This window comes from Puma concolor, chromosome B3, assembly GCF_028749965.1.
Source record: "Puma concolor isolate L17-30 chromosome B3, mPumCon1.1.hap2, whole genome shotgun sequence".
Taxonomy (NCBI): domain Eukaryota; kingdom Metazoa; phylum Chordata; class Mammalia; order Carnivora; family Felidae; genus Puma; species Puma concolor.
The window spans coordinates 134,506,049-134,523,308 of NC_141672.1; the positions used below are offsets into that span (position 1 = coordinate 134,506,049).

Below are 17,260 nucleotides of genomic sequence, written 5' to 3' on the forward strand. Positions count from 1 at the left end.
AGCATTTTTTTTTTTTTTTTGGTTTTATTTTTAATTTTGAGACCTGGGGAAGGTCAAAGGGGGGTGGGCGGACAGGGGACCTGAGGCAGGCTCTGCGCTGATGTTGGGGCTTGATCGAGCTCACGAATCTTGAGATCGTGACCCCAGCCGATCAAGTCTGGAGCTCAACCATCTGAGCCACCCAGGTGGCCCCATACTTTTCTAATCTTCTTCCTCTACTTTTTTTTACGTGCATGCATGTGTATGCTTGAACAGTAAGATTGACTCCTTGCTATCAACCGTTAGTTTGTCATCTGGCTTTCCCATCGGACGAATCATAGTAAGTATTTGCTCATGTGGTTAAAACCATTGTAAAACATGACTTTTAGGTTGGCGCCCTGTTTCCTTAGTTGTAGGTATCATAACTCAATTGACCTCCCGTTAGGTATTCATGTTGTTTATCACTTTTTGCCTTTATAAAATCTTTGTATACATCTCCATTTCCTTTAGAAATGACTGTAGGCAAAATTCCTGGGTCAAAGCCTTTTTTTTTTTTTTTTTTTTTTTTGGACTAAGATTTGCAGAGCCCAAAGTATTTATGCCAATTTATATTCCCACCTGCAGTGAACGAGAATGCAGAATTCACCAACCATCATTAAGTCTCCCCAAACTAAGATAAGAAATCTAGAATCTTATTATGGTTTGTATTTCTTTGATTATTTGTGATGCTAACTTTCTTCACGTTTCTTGGCTGCTTGGCTTGTTTTGTGTGTATGTGATTTGTCTGTCATTTCCACATTTACGTATTTAAAAATTTATGAAATTGAGTTTCTGTTAAATTGGAAACCTTCTTCGCATGGCTTATTAACTCTTTCACTATCAGGCACTGCAAACAGTTTATCCATTTTATCATTTGATTTTTAATTGTTAATGGATTCTTAAGGTGTGTGTTTATAAATCCAAGTACATAAATATTTTTCTTTGTTCTTCCTTCCTCTGCTTTTATGTTCAGAAAGACCTTGCACATCCCAGGGTCAGAGAGATATTAATCTACATTTTCTACTGGTATTTTTGTGGCTCTTTTTATTTTTTTAAAAAAGTGTTTAAATCTCTCCGTTGTTGGAATTTATTTTGGTCTGTGTGGTAAGAATCTAGGTACTGAAACCTCATTTGCTTACTGATCTAAATCTTGAATGCTATTGGGTCTTTTTCTGTATTTTTTAAATTTTATTGCATTATCTGTATGCCTCCACTACTTCGGCCACAACTCTCCCTTTTCCTTATTGCAATTTAAGAACATTTCATAGAGACGCCTGGGTGGCTCAGTCAGTTAAACATCCCACTTCGTCTTGGGTCATGATTTCACGGTTCGAGCCCCGTGTCGGGCTCTGTGCTGACAGCTCGGAGCCTGGAGCCTGCTTCAGATTCTGTGTCTCCCTCTCTCTCTGCCCTTCCCCTGCTCGCACACTGTCTCTCTCTCTCAAAAATAAATAAACATTAAAAAAAGAATATGCTTTCATGTCCAGTAATACAAATTTGTCATCCTTACAATTAATTTCTGGGTTATGCCCCCCTCTTTGTTATTCTGCACGAACTCATCCAGTTCAAAATGTGAGTACAAGTTACGCATTAATGTGTGGGGACTTGAAGTCTTTAATTCTGAGTTTTCTCATCTACCATTTAGCTTTTCCTCCGGATTCCTGCTAAGTTGTAGCTTCCATGTGTAACTTCTCACTACAGCCTCAAGTTTATTAATTGTTGTTATGAATACAATTTCTCTATTAAATTTCACCACTGCAGAGGAAAGTTACTTACTTGCATATTTTTATTTGCTATTTGCCACTTCACTGCTTAAAAATTTTTTTTGAGAGACAGAGAGAGAGCAGGGGAGGGCAGAGAGAGGGAGACCGAATCCGAAGCAGGCTCTGCACAATCAGTGCCAAGTCCGATGTGGGGCTTGAATCCACAAACTGTGACATCATGACCTGAGCTGAAGTCGGATGCTTAACCGACTGCGCCACCCAGGTGCCCCAACCACTTTTCTTTCTTTTTATTTAGAGAGTTTGCCAATTGATTCTTTTAAAAAAAATTAATGTTTATTCATTGTTGAAAGATGGAGAGAGACAGAGCACAAGCAGGGGTGGGGTGGACAGAGAGGGGGACACAGAACCCAAAGCAGGCTCCAGGCTCTGAGCTATCAGCACAGACCCCGACGCGGGGCTCGGACTCACGAACCACGAGATCATGACCTGAGCCAAAGTCAGCCGCTCAACCGACTGAGCCACCCAGGTGCCCCCACTAATCGATTCTTTTGAAGCATGTAGGTAACTATTATCTGCAAATAGAGCTAATTTTGCTCTCTTCCAACAAATTACGTCATTTCTTCATCTTTTCCTGTCGTATTGCAAATGGTTAGAACTTTCAGATTATTCAAAAACATTCTTTATTTGAAATGCCTCTGATATTTGACTATTAAATGTGATGGCTTGAATATATGGCAGTTTTGAAGAACTCTGGCTTTTGGAAAGTGCTTTTGGCTTCAAATGGCAATCCCCCTCGTCAACCTTCTGTTCACTGGTCCCCTTGGATGACTCCCATCCCTCCCTGCCCAGCACTGAACAAGTCTTACCCTTTTCGGACGCAAAGACTTTCTATCTCTATACAGACAACCTCATCACTTACCTCCTGAAACTTCTTTTCTAAAAACCCACATTCCTCTGGGGGAGATCAATTCTCAGACCACCACACCCATGGCAAACCTGAACTGCTATCGTTTTGCTTAGCATAGCATATGAGACGACCAGGCTATTTTCCGCCACCTTCAAAGTTAGCGTCTTGTGGAAGATTTTTTTTTTTTTTTTTAATGGTTGCATTTTGAGAAAACGCTTCCACTGTTTTCTCACGTGGGAACCGTTTCATTTGCGTTTGCTGACTTTTTTGCCGGCGAAAAGTAACAATGACCTGGGATTTCGCAGCTGCCGTGCGAGGAGGGTTGGTTCCATGGGGGAGACTGGGAAAGAGTGAGAGCAACGGTTACTCATAGTTGGGGTCACCTATGTGGCGAGAGAAGGGTTGAGCGCTTTGGAGAGGGTCGGGCCCGACAGCCTTGGGAAGCTGAACGCATGGTCTCCCTATTACTCCGAGACCGCATTTCTGCGATTCTAAATTGGGGGTCATTACCGGTAAAACGTTAGGACGACAGACAATGTGTGTAAGGCATCTGGACACTTGCTACCTACCAGGCACTTACGGAGACAAAGTGCAAGCTCCTGGGCAGGTTTGAAGGCAGGGGCACAGGCCATGTTATAGCTAACAAAATGGAAAGAAAAGGCCTTTCTCTGCTACACAGAGTTAATTGCAAGCACGCTCGAGGATTTCAGGGTTTAGCCGACAGGCAGTGCTGTGCACCGGGTGGGTTCTCGGGGTTTCCAGTCCCTGCCTTCCTCTTCTCCTCTGCCTGGGTTGGCCCTTTCCATGGAGGCCAGACATCACTGGACCCCACCTGCCGTCCCAGCCTGATCGAGCATGAGCCCTGAATGTTTAGATTTTGACTGCCTCTGAGCGGGACAGGAAGGGCTCCTCATTGCGATATGAGGGCAAAATAGTCGTCGTGGCCAGGTGCCTGGCATTTAAGAACGTCCTTGTTAGCCCGCCTTAATTTTTCCAATTTGTTAGCCTGGAAATCACCCTGATCAGTATCAAACTGAGGTCTTCACAAGGCGGAATGAAGTTTCTCTTCGATGTTTCCCAAAGTGAAGGTAGCAATCTGGATTTTTTTTTTTTTTTTTTTGGTTGCTTGGTGGGAGGTTTCTGTATTATTACTGTTTAAAGTCAATTATCCTTTACTCCGTGTTCTTTTTCTGTTGTTTATTTTATCTGTCCTTCTCTCCCAGAGGGGCAGAATTAAGGCCCCCATTTGGTTTTTATTAGCGTAATCAGTTAATAGCTCTTCTATAATGCTTTACTTATTGTGTTAATTTTCTGTAGTTATGTCCAGAGGCAGCTTCCTGGAAGACCACATTAAAAAAAAAAAAAAAAGATAGAAGTTCTAACTTATTTCTTCTTTAATGGGTCCGGATAGCATTTATAGCATCAGCTAAGATTATTGAACACCGTTGATTTACAAGATTATTGGAAATATATATAAACTGCCGTGACTATTTTAAATATTTAAATAGGTCTATGGTAACGCTAACAATTCCATTAGTATGGTGCCGGTGCAAACACTACCCTTAGTGTTTCTGTTGATCTGGCTCATCACACCAGTCCTTTGGATTTATCTAGAAGGGGTTAGAGGAATGGGTGTATGCCGTTCTCATGCATACCGTGGAAGTCACTATAGTTCTACTGCACAGGTTTTAGCTAAACTCTGGGTCCCAGGGACCACTGTCCAATTGCTGGTGGGATTTTATTTATTTATTTATTATTTATTTATTTATAATTTAAAAAATATATTTATAATAAAAATATATTTTTTAAAGTTTATTTATTTATTTTGAGAGAGAGAGAGTGAACAAGTAGAGGAGGGACAGAGACAGAGGTAGAGAGAGAGAGAGAGAGAATCCCAAGCAGGCTCCTCCACATGGGGCTTGAACTCACGAACTGTAAGATCATGACCTGAGCCAAAACCAAGAGTCAGATGCTTAACCGACTGCGCCACCCAAGTGCTCCCAATTTTTTTTCAGTCTGTGTATTTATTTTGAGAGAGAGAGAGTACAAGCCGGGGAGGGGCAGAGAGAAGGAGAGACAGAATCTCAAGCAGGCAATGCACAATCAGTTCAGAGCCCGAGGTGGGGCTCGAACTCAGGAACCGTGAGATCATGCCCTGAGCCAAGATGAACAGGCCAATGCTTGCTTACCTGACTGCGCCTCCCGGCACCCCGCTGGTGGGGATTGTAATGGGAATATCCTACATGGTCTTTGGTACTCATAGAGGAGTCCTCAAATTAAAATGGAGCTTCAGGGCACAGCATAGGCACAGGTAACAAAGACGATGTTTATGATAAATGTGATAGGTTGAGCCCCCACGTTAGGTTGAATGTATGAATGAGATGAATGTCCTGAAGCAAAGCGAATGTGACTTTAGTGATCGGCCTCGTGGGTTCTAGACCTGCCTCTGACACCATCCGGCCCTCCACCTGCCTGGGACATGAACTGACTCTAAGGCCTCTCAGGGTCATAGTTTCCTCCCCTATAAAACAAGAAGTCAGGATGAAAGTTCTAAGGTTCCTCCCAGCTTTCACCCCGTATGCAACGTGCAGTCAGTAGGAGCTCTGTGCACGAGCTCAGTGAGGAGGGATCATTAGCGGGTGATCGAATCAGTATTAGAATGCTTTGCATGGTTTATCGAGTCTCTGGAGATGAACACAGCACTTGGCACAAAATAGGGGCCCATCAATGCTTTTATGATAAATTCATTTTCATGGCGATGCCTGTGTAAAATCCCAGTTTTGAGAACCGTTTCTTGGTCTGGCACAATGGCTGGGAGTGGACGTGGGAACAGCACCGGAAGGAAAGTCACAGGGTCCTGCTGTGTGAGCCTGGGCAAGTCACTTTCTCTCCTTGGGTCTTTCCCCTTTCGTTTGTCCAATAAAGGGGTTGGAGAAGAATCACCAAGGTAGCTTCTAACCTTGCAAGAATTGGCTGCTATGTAAAGCAAACGAGAAGGTTCACATGTTCCCCCAACAGCTAGTGCCCAGAGCAGTTGAAGTGTATTAGCTGTGATTTAATGCTCCTGGGAAGCAGGACGCGGGTTTGCTACGGGGCTGGGCTGGGAAGGACGGGACAGAAAGGAGATCTGTGTGCTAAGCGTTTGCTGAAATTTTATGCAAAGAAGGAAATGAGGTCTCCTGTAATTGCCTGTTTCTGAGCTACAGAATGTATCAAATGCTGTGTTTAAAACGGTGCGATGCCTAGTTGTGGTGCGATGCCTAGTTGTTAGCACAGCGAACCACCTGTTTTGTCTGTCTCTATACCCAGCCAGTGGTGGTGATGTTTGAGAACTTTCCTTTCAGGCAGTTCCATCAAAGAGGGGCAGTGGAAGGCGACCCAGCAAAGTCACGACTGAGCATATTTGAAAAGAACAGGGATGAAGCCCATATACATTTCAATGGAAGTATTTTTAAGGCATTTCAAGGAGGTGTCTGAGAAATAATTATGAAGTTTAAAAAGAAAGAATCTTAACTTTGATCTGATTTTCTTCTGTGAAGCAATTAGGCTCATCATTTTTCAAGTGCTAAGCTGAAAATTCTAACGGCTGGACCCAAACCCTTTCATTTGTGTCTCGTGGGACTTCTATAATTCCAAAAAAAAAAAAAAAGAAGTTAAAAAATTTATTAAGGTGATTTTGCAGAGGGATTAATGTGTAAAGCATTTTGCTGGTCAGCTCTCATCAAGCCCACAGCATCACAGAATAGTGGAGATTAAGAGCTAGATTGAAATTGCGCGAGAGTCCAATTAATAGCACAGAATTAAGAAACCTGTAAAGTTGATTTGATGGAGGGGAGAACACTGTCAAGGTGTGATCCGAATTTTCCTTTCCAGGGAATATATCCTACCTGAATTTTAGTATTCACGGGACTAGCTCTCAAATTAAAATGGAGCTTCAAAGCTGAGCCAAAGGACAAACTAACTGACCTGAAGAATAGCAAAGGAGAAACTTACTATAAAAAAAAGTAATAGGGGCGCCTGGGTGGCGCAGTCGGTTAAGCGTCCGACTTCAGCCAGGTCACGATCTCGCGGTCCGTGAGTTCGAGCCCCGCGTCGGGCTCTGGGCTGATGGCTCAGAGCCTGGAGCCTGTTTCCGATTCTGTGTCTCCCTCTCTCTCTGCCCCTCCCCCGTTCATGCTCTGTCTCTCTCTGTCCCAAAAAATAAATAAACGTTGAAAAAAAAATTAAAAAAAAAAAGTAATAGATTGAATCCCAATGTTAGGTTGCATTTCTCCTAAATTTTTTGAACATGAAATCCCTCATACTTCTTATACTAAGTGCTAGGCTATCAGTTCTCTCTCTCTCTCTCTCTCTCTCTCTTTTTTTAAGTTTTTAAATTTATTTTGAGAGAGAAAGGGAGAGAGTGAGCAGGGGAGCGGCAGAGGGAGGGAGAGACAAAATCCCAAGCTGTCAGCACAGGGCTCGAACTCACAGATGGAGATCATGACCTGAGCCCAGATCGAGTCAGATGCTTCACCAACTGAGTCACCCACGTGCCCCAAGACTGTTAGTTACTTGATGGGAGAAACTGGGTATTCATTTTTGCTTTCCCAATGCCTGGCACATGGTTCTCAGCACAATATTAGATTTTTATTAAATGTTTATGAAGTAGCAGCATCAAAATATTTTCTTAAAAAAATTTTTTTAAATTTATTTTTGAGAGAGAGAGAGAGAGAGAGAGAGAACAGGGAAACAGAGGATCTGAAGCGGGCAGCCAGCTGACACGGGGCTCGAACTCACGAACTGTGAGATCATGACCTGAGCCGAAGTCAGCCTGTCAACTGACTGAGCCACCCAGGTGCCCCCAAATACTTTGTTAATTAAACAAAAAGATGTCATGCCATCTTCCCCCCCCCCCCCCCCCCAGTTACTAGATCAATTAACCAGTGTTTGTCTAAATTTTTAAAATCGGAAAACTTGAACTTCACAAAAACAATATGGATTTCTGGATTCTTTTGACAGTTCTGAGGGTGTGGCACTATTTGTTCCACAGTTATATATGGTGACAATTAGCTGGGACCCCAGAGCAGGTGCCCCCATTAGACCGGGCTCCTTCCTGTTGCCACTTAACCATTTGACTCTAGGATGACTTCACTTTCTTACCTACCAGGCAGGTCCATGGGATAGACACTCAGATAAGGGGAGGTATTTGGTATGTGTTATATTTTTCCCCTTAAAAAAATTTTTTTTTTCAACATTTATTTATTTTTGGGACAGAGAGAGACAGAGCATGAACGGGGGAGGGGCAGAGAGAGAGGGAGACACAGAATCGGAAACAGGCTCCAGGCTCTGAGCCATCAGCCCAGAGCCTGACGCGGGGCTCGAACTCACGGACCGCGAGATCGTGACCTGGCTGAAGTCGGACGCTTAACCGACTGCGCCACCCAGGCGCCCCGTGTGCTTGTGTTTTTAAGATCTTGCTCAGTTCTGGTTTCCACTGCAATAAACAGAGATGGATTTAACCCACATGCAAAAGCTCTTTAAGGTTCTCATAATTTTTTTTTTAATTTTTTTTTCAACGTTTATTTATTTTTGGGACAGAGAGAGACAGAGCATGAACGGGGGAGGGGCAGAGAGAGAGGGAGACACAGAATCGGAAACAGGCTCCAGGCTCTGAGCCATCAGCCCAGAGCCCGACGCGGGGCTCGAACTCACGGACCGCGAGATCGTGACCTGGCTGAAGTCGGACGCTTAACCGACTGCGCCACCCAGGCGCCCCTTTTTCCCCTTTTTTTAAAAGTTCATTTATTTATTTTGAGAGAGAGAGAGAGAGGGGCAGAGAGAGAGGGAGAGAGAGAAAATCCTACGTGGGGCTCTAACGCATGAAACCTCAAGATCATGAGCTGGGCTGAAATCAAGAGTCGGACGCTTACCCGACTGAGCCACCCAGGCGCCCCTGGTGTGTGTTCTGTTGATGTCAGATGTGAATGAGTTAAAGCTCTAACCTTGAGCTTAATGGTTTTCTCCAGCCCGAGACTGGAGACTCTTACATACTGTGCTTGGAGGGATTTTGTAGTGGGCACATTCCTACGACTTGAATATACCCCCGTGGGAATAGAGCAGAATTGGAGCTCTAAATAACCCTAATGATATCGGGTAGGAGCCCATCAGGGAATTGTTCAAGTTTGTCAGAGCATATTAAAATACAATACATTCACATCATCAAAAAGGATACATCAGTCCACCTGTCTCTACATTCCTTTCTGGTATTAAATTTGTCCAGGGACTTTTCAAAATTACACCTACCTCTACTCCCTCCCTTAGTGAATAGACGTGAAGAGCAAACCAGAATAATGCACATTGGTGAAAAGTCCTATAATTGAAATCATTATTGCTTAAGACACCATTGCTTTAATCAGCCCTATCATAAATCAATGCTTCTCGCAAGTGAAGGTTTGAAATAAAGTGCTCTTAAACAGATTGGGTCTCTTAAAAGGCATGATGCAATTGGGAAGCCCCTGAAAATGGATAAAAAAGTGGTTTCTGAATAGATGCGCTGGTTCTAGCATTTTATCTTCCACTTAATTTTTAAAAATATTACCTGGTCCTTTCTTAGAAATTACATAGTGGAGGCCTGTAATGGCCAGGCCTTTAACCCATTAAAAAAATTTACTCCCAGGAACAGTTAATATTTGACGTTTAATTGCTTTTCCTTGTTGGAGAGGAAAATCTGTTTCTTTCGTTCCTTTCTTGATTGACTTTTCAAAAATCACCTTGTGAGCTATAAAAATGGAGAGGAGTAATTGATTTTCAAAAACTCAAGTGCACGCACCTGTATTTGCATATGCGTCGTGCGTGTGTGTGTGTGTGTGTGTGTGTGTGTGTGGACATAACAACCTCTGTGTACCAGGAACAGGGACTTCCCCCACAATAACTGTGCAAGGCGGGTGTTACTATTTCCCGTTAACGTGGAGGCAGCGGAGGCTCAGACTGGTTCACTGCTCGCGTTGGGTCACACGGGTAGTAAGCGATAGGAGGCTGAGTCTTTATTTCTCCAACCCTGGGGCCTGCCTGTAGGGGGGTTTCATACCCAGCAGTGCAGGCATCCATGGAACCAGGCAAAAAGGCCATGCCAACGATCCCCATCATTGGAGTAACTAGTCTTCACTAGCCTGTTTAGCTAACGCCACGTTCTGGAATTTAGCAAAGGGTGCCACGCGCCATCCAGAAGCGTCGAAAGAGTCCAGCTGTGATGTGTGCCCTACGCCATTGTAACGGAGCCAGGAGAAGTGGCTGAACACTCCTTATAAGAGATAGCAACCCAGGAGAGATTTCTCCTCGGAGAGTTTTATGGGGATGAGTGGGGGTCAGATGTCCCCTCATTAGAAAAATGCCCACGCAGGCTTCAGATGAAGTTTTGGGGCTCCTCAGGACTGGTTTCAAGAGAAAGAGGGGGGTCACCAGGACGTTGGTATGGAAAGGGTGAGGAGAAGCCTCTTTCTGGTTGCCTCGCGTTAGAAAATTTCCGTTTCGACTTTGTCAAGCCCTCACCTTTCACGTGTGCTAAACTCACTAGCGAAGGCCAAAGGGTTCTCTTTCTCTCTTGTTTTCTTCCCACAAAACCAGGTATTATTTAGGTCTCTTGCAAAGCTACACAGACCAACTGTCCCTCCTCAGATTATGCCTTCCAGAGCTCAGGCGATATGCCTCCTCGGGTTACACCTTCCACGTTTTGTGGTCAAATGTGGGCTGTGTCATTGTTCGTGACTCCACCTTGCAAAGAAAATATTTCTATATGGGCCTCACCAGGTCTCGTTTCCTCTGGGATTGCTCCTGAGCGGGCTGTCTTCATGCCAGGGGCGGGCAGTCGAATCGCTGGCCTTCACGGGACCACTGGACATCTGGCAGAAAACAGGAAGCCGTGACTTCGCTCAGCCGGAAAGCTACGAGGTGTGTGCCCGTCGGATGAGACATTGCTGAGAGGTTGAGTAGGATACTTGGAGAAAGGGCTTGGGAGGAAACTGACAGATGTTGAGGGAATGGAAATTTGTACCATTCACAGCATTTTTTTCTAGATCTGGAAACACAAAAGCTTACTTGTACACGGTCTTTCTGTTATTTATTTATTCCCCCCCCCCCCTTTTATTCCTGGTAATGGTGATTCCCATTGTTTACAGAGCTGTGGTCAAAAGTGAGTCCTACAGGGGCGCCTGGGTGTCTCAGTCGGTTGAGCGTCTGACTTTGGCTCAGGTCATGATCTCACGGGTGCGTGAGTTCGAGCCCCGCGTCAGGCTCTGTGCTGACAGCTCAGAGCCTGGAGCCTGCTTCGGATTCTGTGTCTCCCTCTCTCTCTCTCTGTTCCTCCCCCACTCACACTCTGTCTCTCTCTCCCTCGAAAATAAAGATTAAAAAAATAGACCCACACTTGGAGTTATTTAAAAAAAAAGGGGGAGTCCAATGTAGCTGGAGTATATTGTCAAAACCCTTTTTGGAAACCCATTTGGCAGTGTGTGAAGACCATAAAAATTTTTCGTAACGCTTGAGCAAATGATTTTACTCCTGGGAATCAATCCCAGTACCAACAACAACAACAACTGCTCAAAGGTGTTCTTTACTTTTTTTTTAATTTTAATTTTTTAGAAGTTTTATTCATTTAAGGAATTTCCACACCCCGCATGGGGTTCGAACTCACAAGCCCGAGATCCAGAGTCACATGCTCCACCGGACTGAGCCAACCAGATGCCCCTCCAAGATGTTCTTTAAACTATTGTTTACAGTACTTAGAATCTTAATGTAAACCTAAGAATATGGGACATGGAACTATCAAATGTTTTCTTGATGTTGGTTGGCAAATGATGTCATAACATCGGGATGGGATGTGTACTCTTGATGATTACAGATATGTGGGCAAGATATGTTCAGTCATCATAATGGATAACATTTATTGTCTCCTTAATATATGACAGGCGATGTGTCAGATCTTTTGTAATCACTGCCTCCTTGGGCGTGCTCGCCAGATTAAGCCAGATTTTTTTGGTCTCCATTTTACAGATAAAGAAAGAGGAAGGTTCACTGGATTATCTGAGGTCGGACTGCTGGGGTGAGAATTGAACCCCATCCTGGTTGACGACAGAGTTTACACTCTTATCATTCCTCATGACGTGTGGATAATTTTATTTTTTAATGCTTATTGATTTATCTTGAGAGAACAAGAGAGAGCGTGCACCCGTGTGTACGCGGATAAGGAGCGGAGAGAGAGAATCCCAAGCAGCCTCCCCACCGTCAGTACAGAGCCCTACGTGGGGCTCGATCCCACGAACCGTGAAATCATGACCTGAGCTGAAATCAAAAGTCTGGACGCTTAATCGACTGAGCCACCCACGCATCCTTTATGCGGATAATTTTAAGTAAAAAACAAATATTAGCCACCCCCCCCCCCCCCGGCAACAGACCCTGGAAAGAAGCCCCCAAACTCCAAACCCAAAACAAGCCAGCATCAACACACACAAATCTGACAAACTTTGCTCTTCTGGTAATCACACTGAAAAGTACATAGCAAAGCTTAGACCAAGAGAACGCGCCAAAGTTGAAAAAGCTCATCTGCGACCAGCCAATAACATGACAGGTGGGTATCTGAAGCAACAGTTACTGTTTAGGTCTTTTCTCTGGATGGGAATTAATTCTCTCTTTCGCTGAGAGAATCCAATTAATATTATTCTGCCAATTTAAGGAAGTAAATTTTACAAGGAAGCAAATCTTGCGTTTAGGTGGGAAAGAGTTTGTCCAAAGAGACTTGAGAATTCTCTTGAGGACCAGGCCCTAGACTGGCGGTTCTTAGCTTATTTTGTGCGAGAATGCATTCGACAATATTGGTGGCAACTGTGGTGTCTGATTCCGGGGGGGAAAAAACGTACGTGTCCATCTGTGCCGCGTTTTGTTATATATCTGTTTACTTTTGAAAGCTTTCAGGGTCGTGGCTGGGTTGAAGGTTTAAATCAAAATGTCCCCTTGTGTTTTGGCTTGCAGAATGTTCTTTGGCCCCCGACGTGGGGTGGGGGGTGTTGTTTCGCTGGTGCTCCAGACGCCCCTACGGTTTCTTCGGAGCCTCGTCTACACCTGCGACACTAAGGTTTGTGAAGTCACTCGAGTCTCATGAAGGATTTAGTTGCACTGCGTTGCCGTGAACGCTTGGATTTGGACGCAAGGCTCACGACTGCCTTCTGGATTTTCCATGGTAGGGTGAAAAAAAAAATGCGCGACACACATCACCAAGAATCCATGTCTGTGCCTGGCAGTGTAATCGAGAAAAGCTTTGGAATGCGAATGGACGGCATTATGAATAGCTTTCCTTAGCGCACCTGCAGAAAGGCACTACCGTTAGACACACCTTTGCCAAGCGCGTGTGCGTAAGGCACAGTGTTAGACGGATGTGAAAAATGGGTGGGTGATGCCTTTGTAGAAGATTCTCCCAGGACTCTGATGGGCTGATGTTTAGAGATGCCCATACAGCCTCCGGGCGCTAAGAAGATGACAGCCGGGGCCCGATATCAGCACATGAAATATTTTCATCATCAGGATGAAGAAAATTATTTTGCACCGTTTCTGTTGTTCGGAAGTGGAAACATTTTCGGGTGTGAACCCCCCAAGGGACTTTCTGTGGCCTCCCTACCTCTTATCCGGGATTGTGCAGTATGGAGTCAGAAACGCCATGGGAAGAAGTCATTGGGCTGCCTTCTCCAGGAGCTTTCCCTGGGCAGTCGTCTCTGCCCATGTTATGGAAGACGGCAAAAATCCGAGCCATCATGCATCTGGCCAATTATGCAATGCTCCGTCGCGAGGGGAAATTCCTTCCTCACCCCAGCTGGTGAACAGTTATGCCCTGGAGCCCAGGACGGCCATGCCTTGTAACTTTTTAACCTAGTTAGTGTAACTGCCAATATTATTCCTATTCATATAAATGTCTAATCCTTTCTTGAATCTTGCTAGACTATTTGCCTCAATAATACCCTGAGGCAGTGAATTCCACAGGTAGATTATACGCTGTTTTAAGAAGTATTTCCTTTTTTTTTTCATTTTAAATTTGTTACCTTTTAACGTCACAGGATGGCCCTTGTTCTTGCATGAAGGGGCCCGGGGTCCAGGCGTTTCAAGTTCTGCTTTAATTTTTCCAAGCGCTTCGCCATCATCAGAACTCTGTCTTCGTCAGGTATTTTCGGTTTTGGTGTATCCGATCTTGATTAAACGAGATGATTGATGTGAATAGTCTCATATGGCTTTGGCACATAGTAGGCACCGGAAAAAAGCTCTCCTTGGTATTCATTCCACTTATTGGACAGCTTTTTTTTTTTTTTTGAGTACCTACTGTGTGCAGGAATCATTGTAAGTATCGGAGAGACAGCGTTGAATGAGACAGGGTCCTTGTTTGAAGGACCCAATTTCCTAGAGAAGATGAGCAGCGACATAGTGAACAAAGATGAACGACAGGGTCTCCAGTCGTCGTAAGTACTACGGGAAAATTAGAGAAGAGTGGTTGGCAGAGGATGGAAGGGGCCCCATGAGATTGCACCGTCAGGGAGTAACTCACTGAAAAGGGGCCGGTTGAGCTGGCCCTCAAGGAAGCATCGGTGTGAAATCTCCATGAAGGTGAACCCACGCTCCCAGACAATGCCTGGCAGGAGGTAAGATTCCACCTTATTTGTTGGGTGAGTGAATGAATGGAGGTGGAGAAGGGAAGCCTTAGTTATAGAAATCGTCCAGTAAGTTCCCATAGACCCAGGAGTTACACTTCTTGAATCCCGACATTCTGTAATTCCAAAGACCGTCGGAATAGGAAAAAAACCCAGGGAACTTAGTTAGACACCAGTGGGTGTGAAGCACTTTGCCGTGTCCCCAGCCACCTCCCTTGGATGACCTTGGGGAAGTCACCTGGTCTCTCCTCCTCAGCCCTGCACGCCCTTTCTTCTCTCTTTCCCGTCTCCTTCCTTGTTTTCTCGGTTCCCTGTTTTTGTCCCTGCCTCTGCCTAAAACTCATCAGTGGCCCCCGTGGCACTTAGCTTTCCGCTAAGTGACTTAGGTGAGGGCGGCACAGGGGTTGGGGGGGGGGGGCGGTGGTTACTTTTCCGAAATACTGTCTTTTTCTTTTCATTTTAAGTTTATTTATGTATTTTGAGAGAGAGCGAGCACGAGGAGGGGAGGGGCAGAGAGAGAGAGACAGAAAATCCCAAGCAGATTCCGAGCCATCAGTGGAAAGCCCGATGTGGGTCTTGATCTCACAGTTGGGAGATTGTGACCTGAGCCGAAATCAACAGGTGGCCACCTAACCGACCGAGCCAGCCACCCAGGCACCCCTGAAATGTTGTCTATTTCTTAAGGACTTGAAACATGGAATCGGATGGCACTTTTGCCGGCTGACACAGGGGACTGGAGGTGTATTTCCAACAGCGATTGCTTGGTTTTATTTTGTTTACTGCTGGGTCTCCCGGGGTCAGATTAACCAGACTTCTAGAAAGACAGGGGCTTTGCCTGAATTTCTGAGGCAATCCTTCCCCCACAGAAAATGGAGACTTTGGTTAAAATGACCTGATTGCCTGCTTGTAGCTTCCTTCCGTGTTCCAGAATATGATAGGCATACAGCGTTTCTTCTTTCTAATTGCCCCTTAATTCACTTTTAGTTTTTTTCCCACGTAGGCAATTCGAAGGAGAGGCCGGTGCAGCTTTGCACGATAATGTATTAGAAAGGCATTTTCAAGGAATCAGTTATTAGCATTGTTTATACGCACGGTTCAAATTTACTGGCAAAGTGCGCGGGCCTCGGGTTTACGAGGTAGCGGTCTGCCAGGCTCCTTCCGGGAGAAACCCTGAAATGGGAGAAGTGCCCTTTTGGTTTCCCTCACCCACGCGTCCTTTGCCTTCTTCCTCTCCTTTCAACACCTCCCTCCGTTCCCGGCCCTACAGAACTCTGTGGAACAGCCGGGCCTTTTACACCTTAACGTGAAGACATTTTATGGGTTCTCCCCCCCGGCTCCAGGCCGGGCCCCCATGGAAGCGAGGTGTGCAAAGGAATAAATCTTCAATGGTATAATTTTAGACCGTGTGGCAACTGGGAAGGGCGGCTATTTTGGGCTGCGGGGCTTTCTCCTTGACCTGAGATGGTATTACTTTTCCTGCCAGGGGTGTGCTCGGCCAGGCCCGCACGCGGTCCTCTGAGCCACGTGCCTGCCGTTGCTGGGGGGTGCTGTGCCCCTCCAGAGTTCTGGGCATCTGTGCAAGCGCCTGAATCTGTCCACGTGCACCCACCTAGGTGGCATTTCGAGGTGGTGGCTCAGGCGACCCTTGGGGGCAGTGTCGGTGGGAGACGCTCCCTTCCACTCAGCGAGCGAGGATGTGTCCTGGTCCGGTGTTTGCCCCATCCCTCAGCCTCCATTGCTCACCCAGCCGCTCGGTGACCTTTCTGGGCGTCACCCCCTCTCTGAGCAAGGTGCCTGGGCGGTCTCTGCACCCCTCCTAGGAGGTCTCATTTGGAGCTGCACTTGGGGCGTCCTCACAGCGATCCTGACCCCCACCCCCCCCCACCCCCCGCCCCGCCCGCTGTCTTCCCACTCAAGCTCCTGATCAGCTGCAGCCTGCACACCCCTGTCCCGGCTGGGGAAAGCGAGTCAGGACTCCCCCGCAGCAGGTGGGCGGGACAGCGACCGGAAGATCGGAGGGTGGCCCGAACAACGGTGCTTTCCAGAAGAGGCTGGACAATATCATCACTGGGGAGAGTATGTCGTTCACAGTTGTGGTCGTTGATGTTTGTTTTTGTTTTGTTTTTTGAAAGAGAGAGCGAGCATGAGTGGGGGGGAGGGGGAGAGAAAGAGAGAGAGAGAGAGGGAGAATCCCAAGCGGGCTCCATGCCGAGCTGGGTGCCCCACTCAGGGTTCAAGCTCATGACTGTGAGATCATGACCGGAGCCGAGATCGAGAGTCAGAAGCCCCCGGGGGGCACCTGGGTGGCTCAGTCGGTTAGGCGTCTGACTCGTGATTTTGGCTCAGGTCATGATCTGCACAGGGTATGAGTTCGAGGCCCACATCAGTCTCTGTGCTGACAGCCCTGTGCCTACTTGGGATTCTGTCTGCCTCTCTCTCTGCCCCTCCCCTGCTTGCTTCCTATATCTCTATCGAAATAAATAAAAATAAACTTAAAAAAAAGAGTCAGAGGCTCAACTGACTGAGCCCCCCAGCCACCCCTTGTTCATAGTTTTTACAACCCAAAAAGTACGCCCGAGGCCCAGAGATCCTTCAGGAAGGAGGGATAGTATCAGCAAAGGACAACAAAAATGGGAACGGTTATTTTTTAAAGGATCTGAGCTTATGTATGCCAAAAAAGAGAAAACAGAAGCCTTCTATAGGTATAAGAGACTGTGGTGCTCTCTTCCACAAGTCCCCTGGCCATTAAAAAAAAGGGGGGATTTGGGGCGCCTGGGTGGCTGTTGGTTGAACGTCCGGCTTCGGCTCAAGTCATGATCTCACGGCCCGTGAGTTCGAGCCCCACGTTGAGCTCTGTGCTGACAGCTCAGAGCCTGGAGCCTGCTTCAGATTCTGTGTCTCCCTCTCTCTCCCCCTCCCCCGCTCGTGCTCTGTCTCTCTCTCTC

At 46.1% G+C, this 17,260-nt stretch overlaps 1 protein-coding gene and 1 long non-coding RNA gene across 3 annotated transcripts in view; one reads left to right on the forward strand and one right to left on the reverse strand.

Annotated features, from left to right (window-relative positions):
* The window catches only part of LOC147580394 (uncharacterized), a 119,762-nt gene that overhangs the window by 32,297 nt on the left and 70,205 nt on the right, over positions 1 to 17,260 (forward strand). Inside the window, exons 2-4 of one of the 2 annotated variants that reach the window (XM_086711457.1) lie at positions 10,486 to 10,578; positions 12,655 to 12,747; positions 12,858 to 12,947. In XM_086711457.1, the coding sequence (XP_086567583.1) occupies positions 10,486 to 10,578; positions 12,655 to 12,747; positions 12,858 to 12,947 (276 nt within the window). Of the gene's footprint in view, positions 1 to 10,485; positions 10,579 to 12,654; positions 12,748 to 12,857; positions 12,948 to 12,978; positions 14,307 to 17,260 lie in introns of those variants that run through there. The other variant, XR_015252854.1, reaches the window with a different exon arrangement.
* LOC147580395 (uncharacterized) overlaps positions 1 to 17,260 on the reverse strand; it is a 39,018-nt gene that overhangs the window by 485 nt on the left and 21,273 nt on the right. The window contains exon 2 of the long non-coding RNA XR_015252862.1: positions 10,435 to 10,529. This is a non-coding gene — a long non-coding RNA (uncharacterized LOC147580395). The remainder of the gene's footprint in view (positions 1 to 10,434; positions 10,530 to 17,260) is intronic.